This window comes from Hemitrygon akajei, chromosome 16 (genome assembly GCF_048418815.1).
Source record: "Hemitrygon akajei chromosome 16, sHemAka1.3, whole genome shotgun sequence".
Taxonomy (NCBI): Eukaryota; Metazoa; Chordata; class Chondrichthyes; order Myliobatiformes; family Dasyatidae; genus Hemitrygon; species Hemitrygon akajei.
In genome coordinates this window covers 81,518,569-81,543,325 of record NC_133139.1, presented here as the reverse complement: position 1 = coordinate 81,543,325, position 24,757 = coordinate 81,518,569, and the positions used below count along the sequence as shown (strand labels likewise).

The 24,757-nt window shown below is 43.1% G+C and overlaps 1 protein-coding gene across 1 annotated transcript in view; it reads left to right on the top strand.

Moving 5' to 3' along the window:
- The first annotated feature begins 5,458 nt into the window (after positions 1–5,458).
- LOC140740223 (choline transporter-like protein 2) overlaps positions 5,459–24,757 on the top strand; it is a 107,446-nt gene continuing 88,147 nt past the window's right edge. The window contains exon 1 of the mRNA XM_073069296.1: positions 5,459–5,601. Within this exon, the coding sequence (XP_072925397.1) occupies positions 5,574–5,601 (28 nt within the window). The 5' untranslated portion in view covers positions 5,459–5,573. The remainder of the gene's footprint in view (positions 5,602–24,757) is intronic.

Below are 24,757 nucleotides of genomic sequence, written 5' to 3'. Positions count from 1 at the left end.
GGAAATTGCCTTATTAACGACAGAGGTCAGAGTGGAGTTGTCAGACTGGTTCAAGCTGACTGGGTCTTTGACTGAAGTACTGCGCAGATGCAACAGAAGCATTCCCACACAAGTCTGGTGAAGAGCTTTAAAAAGCAGGAAGATTTTTGACGAGGTCTTCAATTGGAGTAGTGCGCAGATGCAACAGAAGCATTCCTGCGCAGGTCCGGTGAAGAGCTTTAAAAGCCAATCTCTACAAAGAAGAAGTACTGCCCAGTGGAGCAGTTATCATGGGAGCGGTCATCATTGGAGTGGTCTGAGTCAGAATAGTAAGGCTTTGGTTCAACAAGGCCTTGGTGCAAACAGGCGGTAAGGTAAGTAGGTAAGTTTATTCCTTATTTCTTATTTCTTTTTTCTGAATTAACTCTTGAGAGAGTAGGAAGTATGTTTGCAGAGCTATTGTTCAGTTTTGGCTGTTCGATGTGGGAATTCCGGGAGACTACCAGCCTCCCCGATGGCCACATTTGTACCAGGTGCACTGAGATGCAGCTCCATAGAGACCATGTTAGGGAACTGGAGCTGCAGCTCGATGACTTTCGGCTTGTTAGGGAAAGTAAAGCGGTCAAGACAGGAGCTACAGGGAGGTAGTCACCCCAAGGATACAGGAGACAGGCAAATGGGTGACTGTCAGGAGCGGGAATGGAGAACATCATACAGTGGAGAGCACCTCTGTGGCCGTTTCCCTCAACAATAAGAACTCCATTTTGAGTACTGTCAGGGGGACGACAGTGGCTGTGCCTCTAGCACTGTGTCTAGCCCTGTGGGTCAGAAGGGCAGGAAACTGGAGAGGATGGCAGTAGTAATAGGAGACTCTAGGTAGGGGGACGGATAGGTGATTCTGTAGATGTGAGAAGGAAACACGGATGGTAGTTTGCCTCCCAGGTGCCAGGGTCAGTGATGTTTCTGAGTGCATAATATCCAGAAAAAGGAGGGTAAGCAGCCAGAAGTTGTGGTACATATTGGAACCAATGACATTGGTAGAAAAAGGGAGGAGGTCCTGAAAAAAATACAGGAAGTAAGGAAGGAAGCTGAGAAATAGGACCTCAAGGGTAGTAATCTTGTGATTGCTGCCTGTACCATTTGCCAGTGAGGATAGGAATAGAATGAGGTGGCAGAGAAATGCGTGGCTGAAGAATTGGAGTAGGGGGCAGGGATTCAGATTTCTGGTTAATTGGGACCTCTTCTGGGGCAGGTGTGACCTGTACAAAAGGGGCAGGTTGCACTTGAATCCAAAGGGGATCAATATTCTTGCGGGCAGGTTTCCTAGAGCTGTTGGGAGTGGTTTAAACTAATATGGCAGGGGGATGGGAACAGTATGATAGAGCTGAGGATGAGCCCGCAGGTTTATAAGTAGATGATGGGTATAACATGAATGTAAGGAAGGACAAGTCAGTGATTGGGTACAAATGCAGACAGAGTTAAATTGTACCACAGAGGGAAAATTCAAAAGGGTGAAGAATGCAGGGCTGAAGGTGCTGTATCTAAATGCACATAACATTCTGAAGAAGGTGAACGAACTAGTGGCACAGTTACTGACTGGTCGGTATGACGTTGTGGGCATCACTGAGTTGTGGCTGAAAGAAGGCCATAGTTGGGAGGTTGATATCAAAGAATATACTTTGTATTGAAAGGACAGGCAGGAAAGCTTAGGCGGTGGTGTGGCTCTGTTGGTAAGAGATGGAATTACATCTTTAAAGAGGACATAGGATTAGAGAATGTTGAATCTTTGTGGGTGGAGTTATGAAACTGCAAAGGTAAAGAAAAACATTATGGGAATCATACTGACCTCCAAGTAGTAGCCAAGAGGTGGGGCTGAGATTGCAAAGGGAGCTGGAAAAGGGCATGTAATAAGGGTAATGACACAATTGTAATGGGGACTTCAATACGTAAGGGGATTGGGAAAATCAGGCTGGTGTCAGATCGCAAAAGAGGGAATTTGTTGAATGTCTATGAGATGGCTTTTCAGAACAACTTGTGTTTGAGCCTGCTTGGGGAAATGCTATCTTAGATTGAGTGTTGTGTAATAACCCAGATCTTATTAGGGAACTTAATGTAAAGGAACACTTAGGAGACAGTGATTATAATACGACTGAATTCATATTGCAGTTTGAGAGGGAGAAGCATGTCACAAGTCTCAGTATCACAATGAAATAAAGGGAATTACAGAGGCATGAGAGAGAAGCTTGTCCAGGTGAACTGGAGGAAAATACTGGCGGGGATGAAAGCAGAGCAGAGATGACTGAAGTTTCTGAGAATAGTTCACAAGGCGCAGGATAGATATGTCCCACAGAAGAAGAAGTTCTCAAATGGCTTGGGTAGGAAACCATGGCTGACAAGGGAAGTTAAGGGTTGCATTTAAGCCAAGGAAAGGGCATATGAGGTAGCAAAAGTGAATGGGAAGTTGGATGATTGGGAAGCTTTTAAAATCCAACAAAGGGCAACTAAAAAAGCTATAAGAAGGGAATAGATGAAATATGAGGGCAAACTAGCCAAAAATATAAAGCAAGATACTAAAAGTTTTTTCAGTTATGTAAAGAGTAAAAGGGAGGTGAGACTTGATATTGGACCACTGGAAAATGATCCTGGTGAGGCAGTAATGGGGACAAAGAAATGGGAGATTAACTTAATGGGTACTTTGCATCTGTCTTCACTGTGGAAGATGCTAGCAATGTGCCAGAGCTCTGTGAGGGTCAGGGAGCAGGGATGAGTGCCATTGCAATTACAAAGGAAAAAGTGCTAGGCAAACTCAAAGGTCTTAGGTTGGATAAGTCACCTGGACCAGATGGACGACATCTCAGAGTCCTAAGAGAGGTTGCTGAAGAGATAACGGATGCATTGGTCATGGTCTTTCAAGAATCACTTGTTTCTGGCATGGTCCTGGAGGACTGGAAGATTGCAATTGTCACTCCACTCTTTAAGAAGGGAGGAAGGGAAAAGAAAGGAAATTATAGGCCAGTTAGCCTAACCTCAGTGGTCGGGAAAGTGTTGGAGTCTATTATTAACAATGAGGTTTCGAAGTACTTGGAGACTAATGATAAAATAAGTCAAATTTCAGCATGATTTCTGTAAAGGGAAATCTCGCCTGACAAATCTGTTAGATTTCTTTGAGGAAGTAGCAAGCAGGATGGACAAAGGAGAGGCAGTAGATGTCATGTATTTAGATTTTCAGAAGGCATTTGATAAGATGTCACACATGTGGTTGCTTAGCAAGACAAAATCCTATGGCGTACAGGAAAGATACTGGCATGGACAGAGGAATAGCTGACAGGCAGGAGGCAGTGAGTGGGAATAAAGTGGGCCTTTTCTGGTTGGCTGACAGTGACTACTGGTGTTCCTCAGGGGTCAATATTGGGACTGCTACTTTTCACATTGTTCGTCAATGATTTAGATAATGGAATTGATGGTTTTGTGGCAAAATTTTCAGATGATACGGAGATAGGTGGAGGGGTAGGTAGAGCTGACGAAGCAATGCGATTGCAGCAGAACTTAGATAAATTGGAAGAATGGGCAAAAATGTGGCAGATGGAATACAGTATTGGGAAATGTATGATCATGCATTTTGGTAAAAGGAACAATAGTGCAGACTATTATCTAAATGGGGAGAAGGTTCAAACATCAGAGGTGCAGAGGGACTTAGGAGTCCTCGTGCAAGACACCCAGAAAGTTACTTTACAGTTTGAGTCTGTGGTAAAGAAGGCAAATGTTACATTGCCATTTATTTCAAGAGGAATAGAATATAAAAGCAAGGAGATAATACTGAGCCTTCATAAAACACTAGTCAGGCTGAACTTGGAGTATTGTCAACAATTTTGAGCCCCATATTTCAGAAAGGATGTGTTGTCATTCGAGAGAGTCCAGAGGAGGCTCACGAGGATGATTCCGGGAATGAAGGGGTTAGCATATGAGGAGCATTTGGCAGCTTTGCACCTATACTCACTGGAATTTAGAAAAATGTGTGGGGATCTCATTGAAACCTGCCGAATGTTGAAACTCCTGACGAAGGGTCTCGGCCCGAAACGTCGACAGTGCTTCTCCCTATAGATGCTGCCTGGCCTGCTGTGTTCCACCAGCATTTCATGTGTGTTGAATGTTGAAAGAACTGGATAGGGTGGATGTGGAGAGCAACACACACAAATGCTGGAGGAACGCAGCAGGTCAGGCAGCATCCACGGAAAAAAGCACAGTCCACGTTTCTGGCCGAAACCCTTCAGCAGGACTGGAGAAAAAAAGCCCGGGACGTTGACTGTGCTTTTCTCCATAGATGCTGCCTGGCCTGCTGAGTTCTTCCAGCAGCTTGTGTGTGTTGCTTGGATTTCCAGCATCTGCAGATTTTCTGGATTGTGGATGTGGAGAGGATGTTTCCTATCCAGAACTAGAGGGCACAGCTTCAAAATTGAGGGGTGACACTTTAGAACAGAGGTAAGGAGGAATTTTTTAGCCAGAGAGTAGTAAATCTGTGGATGCTCCGCCGCAGACCGCGGTGGAAGTTACGTCTGTGCATATTTTTATGGCGGAAGTTGATTGTTTACTGATCGGTCGGGGCATCAAAGGACATAGGATTGAGTGTGATCTGCTATGATGGAATGGCAGAGCAGGCTTGATGGGCTGAATGGCCTAATTCTGCTCCTGTGTCTTATATGACAAGAAGGCGACAGTAACTCAAATAACTACGCATTACAAAAGTGGTGTACAGAAGAGCATTTCTGAATACACAACACATCGTCTTGAAGTACCTAAGTGGCCACTTTATCAGGTCCAAGAGGTACCGAAAGTGGCCGCTGAGTGCAGAATTAGTTTAAAACTGAAAATGAAACGTAGTTTAATGGGCTCCGACTGTATGGTGGTCTATGCAGAACTGCATAATAGTTTTCATCGTTCAGTGAAGGCTCTTACTATCTCAAAACTAGTACTTCAGATACAACATTTCCAAATGCACATAATACATTTTTGAATATATATTATCATTAATTTTCCTTGTATGCATTCTTTACATGATCAGTGCAAGGGACTTTAAACACCAGTCCATTGACGTGCAGTGTGCTCTTTCTCAATACTTATTTTGCGGTAACCCTATCAAGCAGTCTATATGTAACTCGATATAAGAATAGCTTCTTCAATCGGCAAGTTTCGCATAGACCAGAGGATATCGTTCACCTAGTTTCTAATAGCAGCATCTTTCGGAACAAGCTACACAACACAGACTCCTATCCCACGCAGTAGAGCAGGCTGAACGTTAATACGGACCCTGTCACTCTCAGATCTTTTATATTTCTGCATGGCATCAAAACATTCCGGTCGGCTAACGGGACTGGCATCGGCTCCTATCCCGCCCCTCGCTCTGAGACACATGCCAATCAGTCGAGCTTCGGGCTGTGATTGGCTCTGGCTCTGGTCGCCCTGTACGCCGATTGGTCGCCCCGCCGCCGGTCTGTTTTGGCAGCCGGAGCCTGGCCCCGTCGACACAGGGGCGAACGAGAGGCGGCACGTGGCGCGGCTCTGAGGCGACTTCGAGCGGCGGAGGGGAAGCAGGCGCCATGGGTACCGGCGAGGAGCCGCAGCACGGTGAGCGGGCGGGGTCGGCGGCACGATGGCATGGGCGTGGCTCTTAAAGCGGTAAAGTGCAGCCGGGAGTCGGCTGCTGCCCTGCCCCGCCCCGGTGTGAGGGGCCCAGGCTGGTAGGGTGCATGGTCTCTGCCCCGGGATGTGGGGGTATTAGATTTGCCAGCCAGCAGGGAGAGGTCTATGACTCAGAGGTTAAACGTAGGCCTCTTTTCAGAGAGAAACAAACCAAACGGATGCCAGTCTCAAGACTAGCTGTGAAGGAACTTGGAAACTTTTTGAGATTTTGCACTTTTCCAAGCATATCTGTTTATTCAGTCGTGGAAAATCATGATGTAAAGAGATGGTATCATAACTCCCTGAAAACGCCACGAAAATAAATGTTAACAGGATCATTCCCTGGTGTGCAGATGCTTATGTCCATGATGTTGCTAATTGAGGTTAGCTACTGTAAGGATATAATCGCTCCGGGGTGTCAACAGGTGGTCGATAATCTTTTTTTCAGTACAGTACTTGCATTTAGTTCTTAAGTACTAACCTGTTCTTGTGTACCTACGTGTTTGGAAGTTTCCAGGAACCCATCAGCCTTTAATTTGATTTTAGGGCTTGGTTTTGGCCAGAGTGTGAAGTAACAGCGAAAAAAGATGGTTATTGTTCTGTTTTCTGGATTTCTTTCAGTTTAACATATTAATCTTTTCCCTATTTACAGATTTCTTTAAGAAAATGTGTCTAGTGTTAGATGTCTTTCAGAATGTTAAAGATAATCTTTTGAACATACAAACTAGATAATAACTACCCACCTAACTGGATAGTACTGCCACCAATATCCCTTGAATAGTTTAGGCTCTGTGAGCTTTGATGGTCCCTAGTAATTTGGACACTGATTAATTTTAAGAATAAATAAAGCAATATTTTATTACAAGGAAATTGAATAAGCGGAGAGCTGATATTTATTTGTGGTTGGTATTGACAAGAGTACTGCATAGTTATTTTATTATTGAGATGTTGGAGCCAAGGATCTGTTATTAGAGATAGGAATATGTTGTGGGTTGTTTTATTGGTGTATTTTCGGTTAGGATGGGCAATTTTTCATGTTTCCCTGACTCAAACTGGCTGACTGAATGTTCAATCTTCCATCAGTGTTTTGCAATTGCTCAGTCATGTTCTGACAAACTTTCCTAATATTTTTGAATACACGGCAATGACAATGAATGTATTTTTTTTGCTGGGATCATGTACAGTATTCAACGAAGTCTGATTTTGAGAGTAAAGTGATATTGTTAGTCCTGACGAAGGGTTTCGGCCCAAAACATCGACAGTGCTTCTGCTTATAGATGCTGCCTGGCCTGCTGTGTTCCACCAGCATTTTGTGTGTTGTTTGAATTTCCAGCATCTGCAGATTTCCTCATGTTTGATATTGTTTCTGGTATCTTCCTCCTGTCTTAGAAAGAGAAATGTTCCTGCTGATGTGTTGTTTCACTACTACCACTCTTTGTCACACATCATATACTTAAGTTGTAAATTCCAGTAAGGGGAAGAGGTAGTCCGGTTTGTTGTGGAAGGATGAAGCTTAACTCCAGACCTCCTGACCTTTAAACACCACTTGTTTGGGCTTGGATAATTAAGAGGTTTGTTAGTGTTTGTTATCGAGCCCTGGCTAAGACAAGGTTGCTGAGGGAGCACGAACATTGACAACCGTTTAACTGGAATGTTACTGTGTGTGAGTCAGCTGAAGACAAGGGTGTGTGTGTGCGTCTGAAACTGTGCACATATGTTTAGAAATAGTCTTATTAATAATGTAATGTTATTAGCGTTGTTTTCTCTGGAGCGGCAGAGGCTGAGGGGAGAATTTATAGGTTTATATGATAAGGTGTAGATAGCTGGCATTTTTTCCCCCAGGATGAAAACGTCTAGTGCCAGAGGGCATGCTTTTAAGGTGAGACAGGGATAAGCTCAAAGACATGTGTAAGGCAAGTTTTTTTTCCAAACAAAGTGATACTACCTGGAATGCACTTCCAGGTGTGGTACTGAAGTAGGTTTTTAATAGTGAGTGTGCAGAGAATGGAGGGATATTGACTACGGAGGGATTAGTTTAATTAGTTAGGCTCAACATTGTGGACTGGGGGGTTTGTTTCTGCACTGTATTGTTCTGTACTCCAGGAATTAACAATTTTACTCCAGCACAATATTTCAGAGACATTTACTGCTTAATACGTTGGCGACATCTAAAATGTAAGAGCAGGCTCATTGATTCCCTTGAGCCCATTTCACTTAAATAATTTAGATTTCAGCAGGATAAGCAGAAAACTTGCTTTTTATCGGGGTTTAACATAAGTTGTAGGAGACATCTGTCTACTCTGTACAATGATTATTTTTTTAAAAGTGTTGCGCTTGCATGATATCATTGTTTTCCCCTAAATCACCATTGCCTGCAAGAGGCGTTTCTCCTCAATTCTTCTTTGGTCTAATGCTGTCTGTGGTTAAGACTAACACCTTGTTTATGTTCTGAGGCATGTTGAATTGTCTGTATAACACAGTACTTTTTTCTATCTAACCTAGTTTATGTAGCAGTGGAATTTTAACATTGGGTGGTTTGAGTTGTATAGAAAACATTATAGGGAAACTGCTAACTCAGAAGGATGTTCTACTTTTCCGAATGATGTTTGTTCCACCCCTCCCCCCCCCCCCCCCAACCATTCAAATGTTGAGGATGTTACATGACAAACACCTGCTTTGGAATAATAGTCATTTCATGCAAAGTTATTCAAACTTTCAGACATCAGTACACTCACCTATTCTACTCTTATCTTGGTTCATCTCCTACTACACCTGTTAGCCATTTTTGTCAACTCGAGACATTACATGTCTTTGGAACTCCAGAGTGGTCTCTGATTCTACTCTTTATATAATTCTGAGCTAGTGATTCACAGTTGTTTTGTGGGGAGGGCCAGGTTGCCTCTCTGAAACTACTTGTATGAATGTGACTGTTCCCAAGAGGATTTTGCTCTCGGTGCTGCTTCTACACTGTGGCTTTGGACTTCTCTGTAAAGTCAAGCAGCCCAGTGTCAACTTCCTGTAATTGCCCCAGTTTTGGTAGAAACTCCCACATTCAACAACTCTAACCCTTTCAATTAGTGGGGAAATGGCTTTTGGGAAGATAGCTATTTTTTAATGAGTAAATTTAAATGTATTTAATTGATAACATAAATTCCTTTGCATTCTTTTAAATATTTTTATGGTGCATATTTTTAGCAGTTTTTGAATGTTAGACATTATGGTTGTGGCTATGTTAGGTGTTTGATGGTGCTATTTCCTTGCTTCTCAAAGCTGCAGTGTGGCGAATCATGCTTTGTGGACCAAGTTGCCAATGCAAAGGATGGCCGGTGTAATGAAAGAAAATATGTACGGTATTTTCCTCATGGTTCGTATGAGTTATGGTCGTGGCAAAATTCAATTTGTAATTTGCATTTCTGACCATTGCTGGTAGGTAGTGCATCACTAAGTTCAGTGTTCCTCTGCTGAGCAAGTCAAACCAATTATGGGTGGTCCTACAAATTTCCTTTGCTTCTGTGCTAAGTCACACTCAGTCCTGTGCATCGTTCACTTAGGTGTTACTCACTAGCTTCCTATTGAGCAACACCTAAGTTTTGAAATTCATGTTTGTTTTCAAATTCTTCCATCCCCGGCTGCTCCCCGTCTTTGTCATCTCCTGCATTCAGTTAAATCACCATGACACCTGCGCTGATATAACTCCTGGATCTTGCTCATCAGCACTCGGCTTCCTGATTTAACTCTGGAAGCCTTCTCTGGAATTTCCTCTACCTTGCTTTCCTCTAAAGTTCTCCTTAAAATTTGTTATCAGTGACCAAACCTTTCTTTGGTCATCTATCCTGACACCTTGGTATCAATTATTGCCTAATAATAATTCTGTGAAGAACCCTGGGATAATTCTGCCATTTAAAAGCTGCTGTATCAACAGAGTCATTGTTGTTGATTCAGGTCTGAATAAGTATTAACTGTGACATGTTTCCACATGCCTTGCATTGTTGCAGTGAAATTGGAAATAGATAAATGTCTGACTTGCAGTTGCTTGAGTAACACTGCCTTAATTTTTTCTTGAGTCATAGTAAACATCACTGGAATTAGTTACTTAATTTTGTTCAAATACTTTTCAAAACATACTTCTATCAAATAGGCAGGCTGTGAAGCTAAAATCAAGATAACGAATGGTATTGCAGATGTGGAATGTCTCCGAGTATCACAAAAGATATCAGTGAATTCCTGTGGAGGTTTATGACAGGAAATACAGAAAGAAGGGATTACTAGCTTGGGTGGTGAATCAGGAGCCCCATACTGACTTTGGCTGTCAAAAAAAAAGCATTCCAGGCTATTCAAGTTGCACCAAAAGTCCAGTGTGATAGGAGGACTGGGCTGAACAACATCTGCCTGGGAAAAGAAATTCTAAACAATGCATTTGTGGACTTGAAGTTCCAACAAAAAAGTTAAAGGTTAGATGGGAAGCTAAAACTGTGGTGGTGTCCCAGGCAGTTTTAAAGCCAGTCTTTTACAAGTGTAGCATGCTCTCAGAACAGCAAGAGGCAGATCAGTGTAAATCTTCATGCAGTTTGGTTAGTCCCTTGCACCTAGGTAGAAAAACAGCAGATTTTGCTTGCATGTGTCTGTTGTTTTACTCTTTGAGCTATTTGGGATAGTGCTGGTCTACAGTTCCAGCCAAATGGAGGTTTCTGACCCTGGGCAGTGTGGCATTTGGGGCTTCTATTATCTTGGATTAGGAAGGGAGGAAACTCAGCCAGAGTTAGTATTAACTGAAAGAAGAGATAGTAAGAGATTTGGGGGTGCGGGGGAGATCCGAAATGATAGGAGAGCTGGAGAAGGGAGAGGATCATGGGACGGGAGGCCAAGGGAGAAAGAAAGGGGGAGGGCAGCTCCAGAGGGAGATGGAGAGCAGGCAAAGAGTGATTGTGAGAGGGACAGAGAGAGAATAAAAGGGGGGGGGGAATAATAAATAAATATGGGATGGGGTAAGAAGAGGAGGAGGGGCATTAACGGAATTTAGAGAAATCAATGTTCATGCCATCAGGTTGGAGGCTACCCAGACGGAATATAAGATGTTGTTCCTCCAACCTGAGTGTGGCTTCATCTTGACAGTAGAGGAGGACATGGATAGACATATCAGAATGGGGATGGGACGTGGAATTAAAATGTGTGGCCACTGGGAGATCCTGCTTTCTCTGGCAGATAGAGCATAGGTGTTCAGCGAAACGGTCTCCCAGTCTCTTTTTTTCTCTCTCTGTCCCTCTCACAATCACTCCTTGCTTGCTCTCCATCTTCCTCTGGTGCTCCCCTCCCCCTTCTCCCTAGGCCTCCCATCCCATGATCCTCTCCCTTCTCCAGCTCTGTATCTCTTTTGCCAATCAACTTTCCAGCTCTTAGCTTCATCCCTCCCCCTCCTGTCTTCTATCATTTCGGATCTCCCCCTCCCCCTCCCACTTTCAAATCTCTGACTATCTCTTCTTTCAGTAAGTCCTGACGAAGGGTCTCGGCTTGAAATGTTGACTTAACTTCTTCCTATAGATGCTGCCTGGCCTGCTGCGTTCCACCAGCATTTTGTGTGTGTTGTTTGAATTTCCAGCATCTGCAGATTTCCTCGTGTTTGCCGAGTTGGTATTCCTCTTTCAGCTGTTTGGATATAGACTGCACTGTCCCAAGTGGCACTTGCTGTACTGTATTTAATATTTTGATAACATTTGAGTAATATGGTAAATATATTGTTTGATAAAGCATTCTTTGTTGTTTACATAATTCATTAGGGATTATAGGAAAGGTATACACCATTAAGCCACCATATCATATGAGAGCACCTCACTAAAGAAAAATTGGACAAAACATGAATTGGCTCCTGTGTTTCTCTTTTGTTTAGTTTGTGGAGTTACAAAGTATAACAGTGGTGACCAGGAATTTTTAAAACAAATGCAAAACAAGTACAGTCGGCCCTCCTTATCCGCAGATTCCGCATGCACAAATTCAACCAACTGCGGATCGCGAAAACCCAGAAGTGCTCTTCCAGCACTTGTTGTTTGAGCATGTACAGACTTTTTTTTCTTGTCATTATTCCCTAAACAATGCAGTATAACAACCATTTTTCATAGCATTTACATTGTATTAGGTCTTATAAGTAATCTAGAGATGATTTAAAGTATACGGGAGGATGTGCATGGGTTATCGTGGATCGGGATCGAAAAAAATCGTTAAGTTCTCTTACTAAGTAAGTCGGAACAGGTACATTCAGCATTATTTAGCGTCAGTTAGTCGAACGTTTGTCTTAGTATATAGTATATATTTTACCTTTCTGTGCATATAAAACACTTAAGAACGTATGTTTCAGCGCCGGGCTTGGGAACGGGAGTTCTCGGGACTCGGGACAGATTGCTCCCGAGTGCGCTTTCCACCGTACCGGGTTGATGTGAGGATCAAAACCCAAAACTCAATAATTAAACCACTACGTTGCTTAGTAATAATTGTAGCTTTCATCAGGGCAGAGCTTTTCTCACTTTATCCTTTAAAATTGTTCTGATCGTTGGCCGACTGTAACCTAACGCTTTTCCAATGACCAATGGCATTTCACCTCTTTCCGAACAAATTATTATTTCCACTTTATTTTTAATCGTGATTATTTTCATGAACAGAAACACTGCGCATTCAGAGCTCTGGCGCCGGGTCCTAATGTCCAGCGCACTGAGACAGGTTAAATAAGGTCTGGGATTCCGCTGGGTCCTAAGGTCCATCAGATGGAGACAGGTTGCATAAGGGACTTGAGCATCCGTGAATTTTGGTATCCGCGAGGGTCCCAGAACCAATCCCCCATGGATAAGGAGGGCCGACTGTATTTACCTGTTGAAGCATAGCACGTTTTTCTTCGGATGGGGAGAGAGGTGTTTGAGTTTGAAAAATAAAAAGCAGAAAATTGATTAGATTAGCAAGTAATGGGTATGGCCACGGGTTCATAAGCAGTGAGTTTCGGATGATGACGATAAAACAGAAGTGGCTGGCTACATTGGAAAGATAGATGTATTTGATTGCACAATAGGTAACTGGATGATGTATATGGAAAAAATGAACAGTATTTTGAATCAAATTAAATATCTGATGAAAAACAAGTTCCAGTGTTGCTGAGTGTAATGGATGGAAAAGCGTATCATCTACTGAGAAGTAAATGGTACTCCAACCAAACCAGCCGAAATAGGCTTTGCTGATATTGTGAACATAATGTGAGAACTTTTAGAGCCAAAACCATAGTTGAATGCTTTAGGTTTCATAAGCACAATAAAAAGACATTTCCGCTTATGTGGCTGAATGGAAGAAATAGCCTAAACATTGTCAGTTCAGTAATGGGCTTAATGATGCACTGAGAGATTGTTTAGTTTGTAGAATCTTATAAGAAAGCGTTTAGTATGATATATATGTACAATGTCTGAAATACATCTTATGGAAATGTTTGTTTGATGATGAACTTCAATAAAGAAATAAATTCCCAAAAAAAAGAAAGCATTTAGTAACCATTCCAAACTGAACTGCACTCATTTAAAAGAGCAGTTGAAATTACTGTTTCAATGGAAACACCAGACAGAGATGCAAGAGTTGCAGTCAGGAATGAAAATGAGCATGAACAAAATTGCAAAATCTAAAGCTACCCACTGAGCAAATTGTGTTAACCTTGTGTCAGGGTCTCACATACACCAGACCAATGCAGGATTAAAGGTGAAGCTTGTAGGACACATACAAAGAACATACTGGGCAGACAAAAATGTATGACTGCACAGGGAAAAGAAAAAGATAAAATGTCATTGCAGTTTCACAAAGGGCATTAATCTGCATGCTGTTTATTTTAAAAAAAACTCTGAGAGTGTCACAGGACTGGGTAGCCTTAAGATTTACAAATGAAAACTGATACGAGAAAAACAATATGGCTTGCATCAGAAATGAACGACAAATTAATTAAAATGGAATTGGACACTAGCTCAACTGTTGAAGTCATTCCACAAAATAAGTTTGAATCGCATTTCAAAGATACCGAGCTGAAACCTGCAAATATCCAATTGAAAACTTATAATGGAGAAAAGATAGCTCCTGTGGGAATAACATTTGTAATAGTGAGATAAAACCAAGATGCCACATTGGGCGTATGCAGTAAAGACAGGAGGGCCAGCATTGTTGAGCCATGTTTGACTGAGACAAATACAACCTGATTTGAATTCCATCCACCATTTGCATGCCACATTCCCTGTGATAAGAGTCAACTGAAAGTGAATTAAGAATGGTTCTGTTTGATGCCACAGGAGTGTTTAAGGATGGCATTGGAAAACTAGAGCATATCAAGGGTAAAATAATGTTAAATGTAAATGCCAGACCTAAATTTTACAAAGTGCATCCAGTTCCTCAGACCATCTGTTATTAAGTAGCCAGAGAGCATTATCGCATGGAGACTGAAGGAATACTTTCAAAGTTTAAGTGGAGCTCATAGGCACCATCAGTGGTCCCAATAGCTCAGAAGGACTCAAAAGGATTTATCATTGTAATGGGCTTATTTTTGGAGTAGCATTGGCATCTGTGCTCTGGCAGAAAGCCATAGAGTAGGTGCTACAAGGCTGCCCAGGCACTCAGTGTTACCTGGATGACATAATTGTTACCAGTGAGGATGACAAGTAACATTTCCAAATTCTCAAGACAGTGTTAAAAAGATTAGAAGATTATAAGCTCAGAGCATCAGGCAATAAGTGTAAATTCTTTAAACCAAGCATCACTAACTGTGGTTACACCATTGATGCAGAAGGATAACACAAGTATGCTGAGAAAATTCAAGCAGTGGTGGATGTCCCAAGGCTGAAGTATATGTCACAGTTGTGGTCCTTTTCAGGAGTTATCAATTCCTATTGTAATTGTGAAAGCAGTCATCAGAGAGATGCTGCTGGTAGATATAAAAGTCTTTATGTGAGACACACACAAGCTGACAGCCTTTGGAGTCACTTGAGAGAGGGAGGGAGAGACTATCCCCGACCCAACATTGCAGCACATTTTTATATGTTGAAGAACAAAGGTAACAGGACAATTTCTATAGTTACAATGCCCTCATAATGTTTCTTTTGAGTTGCAAGTCATTTTTTAAAATCCCTGGGTCTTCCCACCAAATCACTCAAAATTAGTGTCTCTGTGTTCTTTGAGTCTTACTCATGGAATAGGGTGTTGATTGCATTCATACATATGAAGACATGTATCAGTCAGTTGGGTGTTTCCTGGTCTGCAATTTACTGTCCAAGCTGCATTTTAAATTCAATCTACAGTCCATATTCAGATCTGAAGATTGGTTGTTGTTAAGGTTAATATTTGCTACATACCCAAACCCCAGAATACACCCGAACACTGTCACAGGTTCTGACCAAACCTGGCTACTGTTTTCCACCCCTTGAATTCACTACTACAGTTCGGGAATGGGCAAAAAGTGTGAGATGACTTTCCAAGGGGCAAAGGAAATGGTGACAGCAGACACTGAACTCAGACTTTATGATCCAGAGAAGCTTGCCTGTGACACCTCGCCTTCTGGTATAGGTGCAGTTATGTCACATGCTTTAAGTGATGGAAGTGAATGCCCCATAGCTTTTGCTTCACGTTCCCTTAATATTGCAGAGACAAAGTTATTAACAGATTGACAGAGGCCTTAAGTCTGGTTTGGGGTATAAAATGTTTTAACTGGTACTTCAAATCAAGTCAACTTTTATTGTCATTTCGACCATAACTGCTGGTACAGTGCATAGTAAAAATGAGAACGTTTTTCAGGACCATGGTTTACATGTGTTACGAACCCCGTAACTGGGTCACTTACCAGCAAAGATAGAGAGGTCCGTTGAAGTCTGATGGTACTATTTTTAAACGTTTTTATTTATAAAGGGGCACAAAAGTAAGGTTAATACAAACATTCAGATAATATACATCGTCAATACTCAATCTAAAGTGCGGGTATAGTAATAATCATCAATTAGAAGTAGCTCTATCGTTTTGTCTAGGGGTAAAAATATTGTCCGATGGAAATATAAAAGTCTCTCAAGTTCATGCAGGCTTTAGCCTTTTGGGGACCGCTGGGTTTCACTTGTTGGAGAGAGAGAGAGAGAGATTTTGGTGAGAAAATAAACTTGCCCAGTCTTTTAGGACGCAAACCACTGAATCAGGAACGTGGGTTCCCCGTTGTTAGTTCGAAGTCCTTTTCGGTGTTATCAGCCAACCGTTCCCCAGGCCAGGGGAAATGGACCACACGTGGCTTCCGAATAGCTTCCCGTTATCACGGGAGCGATGAGCGATGGTGTCTCCTTCTGGTGCGTCGCTAGGGGACTGCCCCCTACAGCCCCTCTTTTATCTTGACTTGCAGGGTTGTAGATGTCAATCAGTGTGGGGTGATGCAATCCCCAGCCCACGTTGCCCTGAGAGCTGGCACGTAGTATAGGATCGCAATCCACAAGGGTGTCTCCAAGAAACAATGGCCAAATCCGTTGCTTTGTCTTGCTGAGGATCCTCTCTCATTTCCTGGGTCCAAGACCCGAATTAATAGCGATCTTGCGATTCTCAAGAAGGAGGGGGCTGGGATCATAACACATGACACAATACAAAAAACTAGACTGAACTACGTAATAAAAAAAAACAGAGAAAGCTATACTACCGACCTACACTGGACTGCATAAAGTGCACAAAAACAATGCAGACATTACAGTAAATAATAAACAGGACAGTAGGGCAAGGTGTCAGTCCAGGCTTTGGGTATTGAGGAGTCTGATAGCTTGGGGGAAGAAACTGTTATATAGTCTGGTTGTAAGAGCCCGAATACTTCGGAGCCTTTTTCCAGATGGCAGGAGGGAGAGGAGATTGTATGAGGGGTGCATGGGGTCCTTCATAATGCTGTCTCCTTTGCGGATGCAGCGTGTAGTGTAAATGTCCGTGATGGCGGGAAGAGAGACCCCGATGATCTTCTCAGCTGACCTCACTATCCGCTATAGGGTCTTACGATCTGAGATGGTGCAATTTACTTGTTTTAACTTCAAGTATTACTTACTCCTTAACTCACTAATGTGACCGATCAGAATGTTCTGTCGATAACTCCTTGCAGTTGCTTCTCTCAGTCACTTTGCCTCTGAGCCTTCTAACTTAGATATCACACTTGGGATCATTTGTTTTTCTTGTATGATTCTACTATCTCCATTCTGTTTGCCTGAAACATGACCATTAGTTAAGACCATAGATAATAGGAGCAGAATTAGGCCATTTGGCCCACCAAGTCTGCTCCACCATTTCATTATGGCTGATCCATTTCCTTCTTGGCCCCATTCTCCCGCCTTTTCCCTGTAACCCTTCATACCTGACAAATCTATAACCTATTAACCACTGCCTGAAATATACCCAATGAGTTGGCCACCACAGCTGCCTATGGCAACAAATTCCACAGATTGACTACTTTTTGGCTAAAGAAATTCCTCTTCATCTCTGTTCTGAATGGACGTCCTTCTATTCTGAGGCTGTGTGTTCTGGTCTTAGACTCCCTTATCATAGGAAATGTCCTCTCTGCATTCACTCTCCTGAGGCTTCAGTGCGATTTCCCCTTTATTCTTCTGAATTCCAGTGAGTACAAGTCTAGAGCCATCAAATGTTCCTCATACAATGAGCCTTCGAATCCCAGAATCATCTTGTGAACCTCCTTTGAGCCCTCTCCAATGCCAGCACATCCTTTCTTAGATAAGTGACCCAAAACTATTCAATGCAAATGTCTTATAAAGCCTCAAAATTACATCCTTTATTTTTTTGTTCTAGTCCTCTCAAATTGAATGCTAACATCACATTTATTTTTCCCACCACTGACTTGACCTGCAAATTAACTTTTAGGGAATCTTGCACAAATCTCCCAAGTTCCTTTGCACCTTAGATTTTAGATTTTTTCTCTCCATTTAGAAAATAGCGTACCCTTTTAGTCCTTCCACCAAAGTGCATGACCATACGCTTCCTAATGCTGTATTCCATCTGTCATACTTTGCCCATTCTGCTAACCTGTCAAAGTCCTGTAGCATATCTGCTTCATCCACGCACCCTGCACTTCCACCTATCTTCATACTGCCTGCAAGCTTGGTCACAATTCCATCATCCAAGTCATTGACATGTAATGTAAAAAGAAGTGGTCTTATCACAGACCATTAATCACTGGCAGCCAACCAGAAAAGGCTCCCTTTATTTCTTCCTGCCAATCAGCCAATTCTATATCCATGGTAGCATCTTTCCTGTAAATTGTTTTGAGAGTTGTCCCATGTATTGATTCAATCATTAGTACACTAATCATATAACCATATAACAATTACAGCACGGAAACGGGCCGTCTCGGCCCTTCTAGTCCGTGCCGAACGCTTACTCTCACCTAGTCCCACTGGCCTGCACTCAGCCCATAACCCTCCATTCCTTTCCTGTCCATATACCTATCCAATTTTACTTTAAATGACAATACCGAACCTGCCTCTACCACTTCTACTGGAAGCTCGTTCCACACAGCTACCACTGTCTGAGTAAAGAAATTCCCCCTCGTGTTACCCTTAAACTTTTGCCCCCTAACTCTCAACTCATGTCCTCTTGTTTGAATCTCCCCTACTCTCAATGGAAAAAGCCTATCCACGTCAACTCTATCTATCCCCCTCATGATTTTAAATACCTCTATCAAGTCCCCCCTCAACCTTCTACGCTCCAAAGAATAAAGACCTAACTTGTTCAACCTTTCCCTGTAACATAGGTGCTGAAACCCAGGTAACATTCTAATAAATCTTCCCTTGTACTCTCTCTATTCTGTTGACATCTTTCCTAAAATTTGGTGACTAGAACTGTACACAATACTCCAAATTTAGCCTTACCAATGCCTTGTACAATTTTAACATTACATCCCAGCTCTTATACTCAGTGCTCTGATTTATAAAGGCCAGCATACCAAAAGCTTTCTTCACCACCCTATCCACATGAGATTCCACCTTCAGGGAACTATGCACCATTATTCCTAGATCACTCTGTTCTACTGCATTCTTCAATGCCCTACCATTTACCATGTATGTCCTATTTGGATTATTCCTACCAAAATGTAGCACCTCACACTTATCAGCATTAAACTCCATCTGCCATTGTTCAGCTCACTCTTTTAACTGGCCAAAATATCTCTGCAAGCTTTGAAAACCTACTTCATTATCCACAACGCCACCTACCTTAGTATTATTTGCATACTTACTAATCCAATTTACCACCCCATCATCCAGATCATTAATGTATATGACAAACAACATTGGACCCAGTACAGATCCCTGAGGCACACCACTAGTCAGCGGCCTCCAACCTGACAAACAGTTATCCACCACTACTCTCTGGCATCTCCCATTGAGCCACCATTGAATCCATTTTACTACTTCAATATTAATACCTAACGATTGAACCTTCCTAATTAACCTTCCCTGCGGAACCTTGTCAAAGGCCTTACTGAGGTCCATATAAACAACATCCACTGCTTTACCCTCGTCAACTTTCCTCGTAACCTCTTCAAAAAATTCAATAAGATTTGTCAAACATGACCTTCCACACACAAGTCCATGCTGACTGTTCCTAATCAGACCCTGTCTATCCAGATAATTATATATACCATCTCTAAGAATACTTTGCATTAATTTTCCGACCACTGACGTCAAACTGACAGGGCTATAATCGCTAGGTTTACTCTTAGAACCCTTTTTAAACAATGGAACCACATGAGCAGTATGCCAATCCTCCGGCACCATCCCCATTTCTAATGACATTTGAAATATTTCTGTCAGAGCCCCTGCTATTTCCACACTAACTTCCCTCAAGGTCCTAGGGAATATCCTGTCAGGAGCCGGAGTTTTATCCACTTTTATATTCCTTAAAAGTGCCAGTACTTCCTCCTCTTTAGTCATCATGGTTTCCATAACTTCCTTACTTGTTTCCCTTACCTTACACAATTCAAAATCCTTCTCCTTAGTGAATACTAAAGAAAGAAATTGTTCAAAATCTCCCCCATCTCTTTTGGCTCCACACATAGCTGTCCACTCTGATTCTCTAAGGGACCAATTTTATCCCTCATTATCCTTTTGCTATTAATATAACTGTAGAAACCCTTTGGATTTATTTTCACCTTACTTGCCAAAGCAACCTCGTATCTTCTTTTAGCTTTTCTAATTTCTTTCTTAAGATTCTTCTTTCATTCTTTATATTCCTCGAGCACCTCATTTACTCCATGCTGCCTATATTTATTGTAGATATCTCTCTTTTTCCTAACCAGTTTTCCAATATCCCTTGAAAACCATGGCTCTCTCAAACTTTTAACCTTTCCTTTCAACCTAACAGGAACATAAAGACTCTGTACCCTCAAAATTTCACCTTTAAATGACCTCCATCTCTCTATTAAATCCTTCCCATAAAAAAAATTGTCCCAATCCACTCCTTCTAAATCCTTTCGCATCTCCTCAAAGTTAGCCTTTCTGCAATCAAAAATCTCAACCCTGGGTCCAGTCCTATCCTTCTCCATAATTATATTGAAACTAATGGCATTGTGATCACTGGACCGGAACTGCCTCCCAACACGTACCTCCGTCACCTGACCTATTTCATTCCCTAACAGAAGATCCAACACTGCCCCTTCTCTAGTCGCTACCTCTTTGTATTGCTGCAAAAAACTATCCTGCACACATTTTACAAACTCCAAACCATCCATCCCTTTTACAGTATGGGCTTCCCAGTCTATGTGTGGAAAATCAAAATCTCCCACAATCATAACCCTGTGGTTACTACAAATATCTGCTATCTCCTTGCAAATTTGCTCCTCCAATTCTCGCTCCCTATTAGGTGGTCTATAATACACCCCTATAAGTGTTACTACACCTTTCCCATTCCTCAATTCCACCCAAGTAGCCTCCCTAGACGAGCCCTCTAATCTATTCTGCCTGAGCACCGCTGTAATATTTTCTCTGACAAGCAACGCAACACCTCCCCCTCTTGTCCCTCCGATTCTATCGCACCTGAAGCAACAAAATCCAGGAATATTTAGTTGCCAATCACTCCCCTCCTGCAACCATGTTTCACTAATAGCTAAAACGTCATATTTCCAGGTATCATTCCATGCTCTAAGCTCACCCACCTTTCTTACAATGCTCCTAGCATTAAAATAAATGCATTTAAGAAATTCTCCACCTGTTCCTCTCTGTTTATCTATAACAGTACAAAGAACTTTACTGTCTTTTTCTTCCTTCTCCCATATATCTGTTCCTACACTCTGGTTCCCCTCTCCCCTCGTATCTAGTTTAAATCCACTAGAGCCTCTCTAGCAAACCTACCTGCAAGAATATTTGTCCCCCTCCAGTTCAGATGTAAACTGTCCCGCCGGAACAGGTCCTACCTTCCCTGGAAAACTGCCCAATTATCTATAAATCTGAAGCCCTCCCTCCTGCACCATGTCTTCAGCCACGTATTGATCTGCACTATCTTACTATTTCTGAACCCACCTGCACGTGGCACTGGTAGCAATCCTGAGATTGCTATCCTGGAGATCCTGCCCTTTAACTTGGCACCTAGCTTCCTAAACACACCTTTCAGGACCTCCTCACTCTTCCTACCCACATCATTGGTCCCTACATGGACCACGACATCCAGCTGCTCACCCTCCCTCTTGAGAATATTGGGAACTCGATCTGAGATATCGCGGACCCTGGCACCAGGGAGGCAACAGACCATCCGGGATTCTCAATCTCTTCCATAGAGCCTCCTATCTGTCCCCCTAACTATCGAATCCGCAATCACTACTGCTTTCCTCTTTTCTCTCCTTCCCTTCTGAGCTGAGGGTCCAGTCTCAGTGCCAGAGACGCAACCACTGCAACTTGTCCCTGGTAGGTCGTCCCCACCAACAGTATCCAAAACGGTATACTTATTGTTAATGGGAATGGCCACAGGGGTGCTCAGCTCTTCCTGCCCATTCCCCCTCCCTCTCCTGACAGTCACCCAACTACTTGTCTCCTGACTCCTAGGGGTGACTATCTCCCTGAAACTCCTGTCTATTTCTGCCTCTGCCTCCCGAATGATCCGAAGTTCATCCAGCTCCAGCTCCAGTTCCCTAACACGGTTTGTCAGGAGCTGCAGCTGGATGCACCTTTTACAGGTGTAGTCATCAGGGACAGCTGTGCTCGCCCTGACTTCCCACATACTGCAAACGGAGCATTCAACTGCCCTAACTGCTGCCTCCATTACCTACTCCTAAGCTAATTAGATTAATTAAAGGAGCTTACCTGGCCTTACCTCACCTGGAGTGAAGCTCGTACTCAGCCTCTGCTCGATTTTTAAATTCCGCCGCTGATCTCAGAGGCCGACTTCCACGCGCTTGCGCAGTCGTGCCCCGTTCACCCTCGCCTCTGCCTGTTCCCGCCGAAGCCTGATTGAGCCAAAGCCGTCCCACTCTGCCTCAGTCCACTCCGACAATGGCTGCTGTATATGGCGGTCTTCCTTTTAAACCTTTGGCGTGCTACGTCACGCGCCTGCGCATTCTAGCCTCTTTGCCCCGATCAGTTAAAAAAAACAGCTTCTCTCCGAGCTTCTTCTTCCTCTTCCCTCTCCACCTCTTGCTTCGATTTAAAATCAAATCAAATGTAATTATCATTCAAACCATACATGGATGCAGCTGAATGAGACAATGTTCCTCTGGGACCAAGGTGCAAAACATTCAGAATAGCAAGCAAACTTAAAAACATTCAAAAACTGAATAACATAATTCAAAATAGTGAGCAAAGAAGCAGTGCCTGGCAATTGATGGTTCAGTCTTTCGGCAATATCCAGACACACGCAAACCAGCCTGTCGTTGTATTGCTCACGCACTGGAGAGGGAGCTCCGATGGGAAAGGTCAGGTCCCTGCCGAGCGTGGACGTCACGCTGTAGCGCTTCCACATCTCTCAACTGGTCTGCAACAGTAGGCAAGCCTGAGGTTTGAGGCCTACTCCTTGTTACAGCTGAGGCAACGCAGCTCCCATGTCATCTGCCCCTCCATCAGACTAGGGTAACAGTCCTGAGGCAACATAACTTATCATTGCTCAATGGACACGATTGCAAGTGAAATGTGTGAGGCAATCTCCCACAGTTATACTGCATCAACTTCGATACTTCTGAGTAGCGGGCAGCAGCATGCTCTGCAGGCATGTCAGCTCCTCTGTACCCAAACCAGCCCCTCCAACATCCTGGCTGTCTCCTTCAGCATCATGGCCAGCCCTTCGACACCTTGGCTGCCTCTCTCCAACCCATTGACACTCCAGCTGGCTCTGCCAACACCAATCCAGCAACTTCGATCAACGAGCAGCTCACTGATGGAGTAGCCCTGCAGTACCCGAAGTTCTTGAAGTAGAATTATTGTTTCATGGATCTTATCAGGTTTCTGAATTTCTTTGATGAAGTGCTCCAACATACTGAATTGAATTGAATTGATTTCATTTCTTACATCCTTCACATACAAGAGGAGTAAAAATCTTTACATTATATATCCATCTAAATGTGCAATCAGAGTAATTTATAATAAATAGAACAGTCAGTGTAATATAGAGTACACTCAAGTCAGCGTGAGTCCATCAGTCTGATGGCCTGGTGGAAGAAGCTGTCCTGCAGCCTGTTAGTCCTGGCTTTTATGCTGCAATACCATTTCCCAGATGGTAGCATCTGGAATAGATTGTGATTAGGGATGGCTTAGGTCCCCAATGATCCTACAGGCCCTTTTTACAGACCTGTCCTTGTAAATGCCTTGAATCATGGAAAGCTCACAACTACAGATGCGCTGGGCTGACTGCACCACTATCTGCAGAGTCCAGCGATTAAAGGAGGTACAGTTCCCATGCTAAGTACTGATGCAGTCAGTCAGGATGCTCTCAATTGTGCCCCTGTGGAAAGTCCTTGTGAGTTGGGGGCCCATACCAAACTTCCTCAACCATCTGAGGTGACAGAGGTGCTTCTGTGCCTTGTTCACCACACAGCTGGTGTGTACAGACCACACAAGGACCTTAGTGATGTGCATGCCAAGGCACTTGAAGCTGTTTACCCTCGCAGTCCCAAATCCATTGATGTCAATAGGGGATAGCTCAATTCCATTTCTTTTTGTAATCCACAACCAGCTCCTTTGTTTTTGCGACATTGAGGGAGAGGTTTTATTGACACCACTGTGTCAGAGAGGTGACTTCTTCCCTGTAGGCCACCTGGTTGTTGTTTGAGATAAGCCCAATCAATGTAGTGCCATCGGCAAATTTAATTAGCAGATTGAATCTGTGGTTGGCAATACAGTCATGGCTATACAGGGGGTGAGGGAGGGGACCCAGTATGCAGCCCTGAGGGGCTCCTGTATTGAGAGTCAGACGGTGCCCACTTTTGCAATCTGCTGGCGATCTGACAGGAAATGCAGGATCCAGCTGTACAAAGCAGGCCAAGGCTGAGGTCCCTGAGCTTCTTGTTGAGTTTGGATGGAACTGTGGTATTGAATGCTAAATTGTAGTCCAAAAACAGCATTCTCACAAAAGCATCCTTCTTCTCCAGATGTGTGAGGGTGGTATGTAGAGCATTGGCTATTGTATCATATGTTGATCGGTTGTGTTGGTAGGTGAATTGTGGGGGATCCAGTTTGGGTGGTAGTAAGCTGCAGATGTAACCCTTGACCAGCCTCTCAACGCATTTGCTTATTATTAAAGTGAGTGTGACAGGACGCCAGTAGTTCAGGCATGTTATCTTGGTCTTTTTTGGTACAGGGACAATAGTAGATAATTTGAAGCAGGAGGACACTCTACACTAGGAGAGGGAGAGATTAAAAATGTCTGTAAACACACCTGCCAGTTGTGCTGCGCACGTCCTAAGTACTGTACTCACCCTGGGTTGCCATCCAGTCCCGCAACCTTGCGACTGTCCACTCATTGGAAACATCTACATACCCCAGCCTCAGAGATAACAAGTTGCAGGTTGTTGTGGTGGCTTTCTTTGGAGGCTCAGAGTTAGTGACATCAAACCTAGTGTAAAAGTGATTGAGCTCATCTGGGAAAGAGGCCATGATATTGG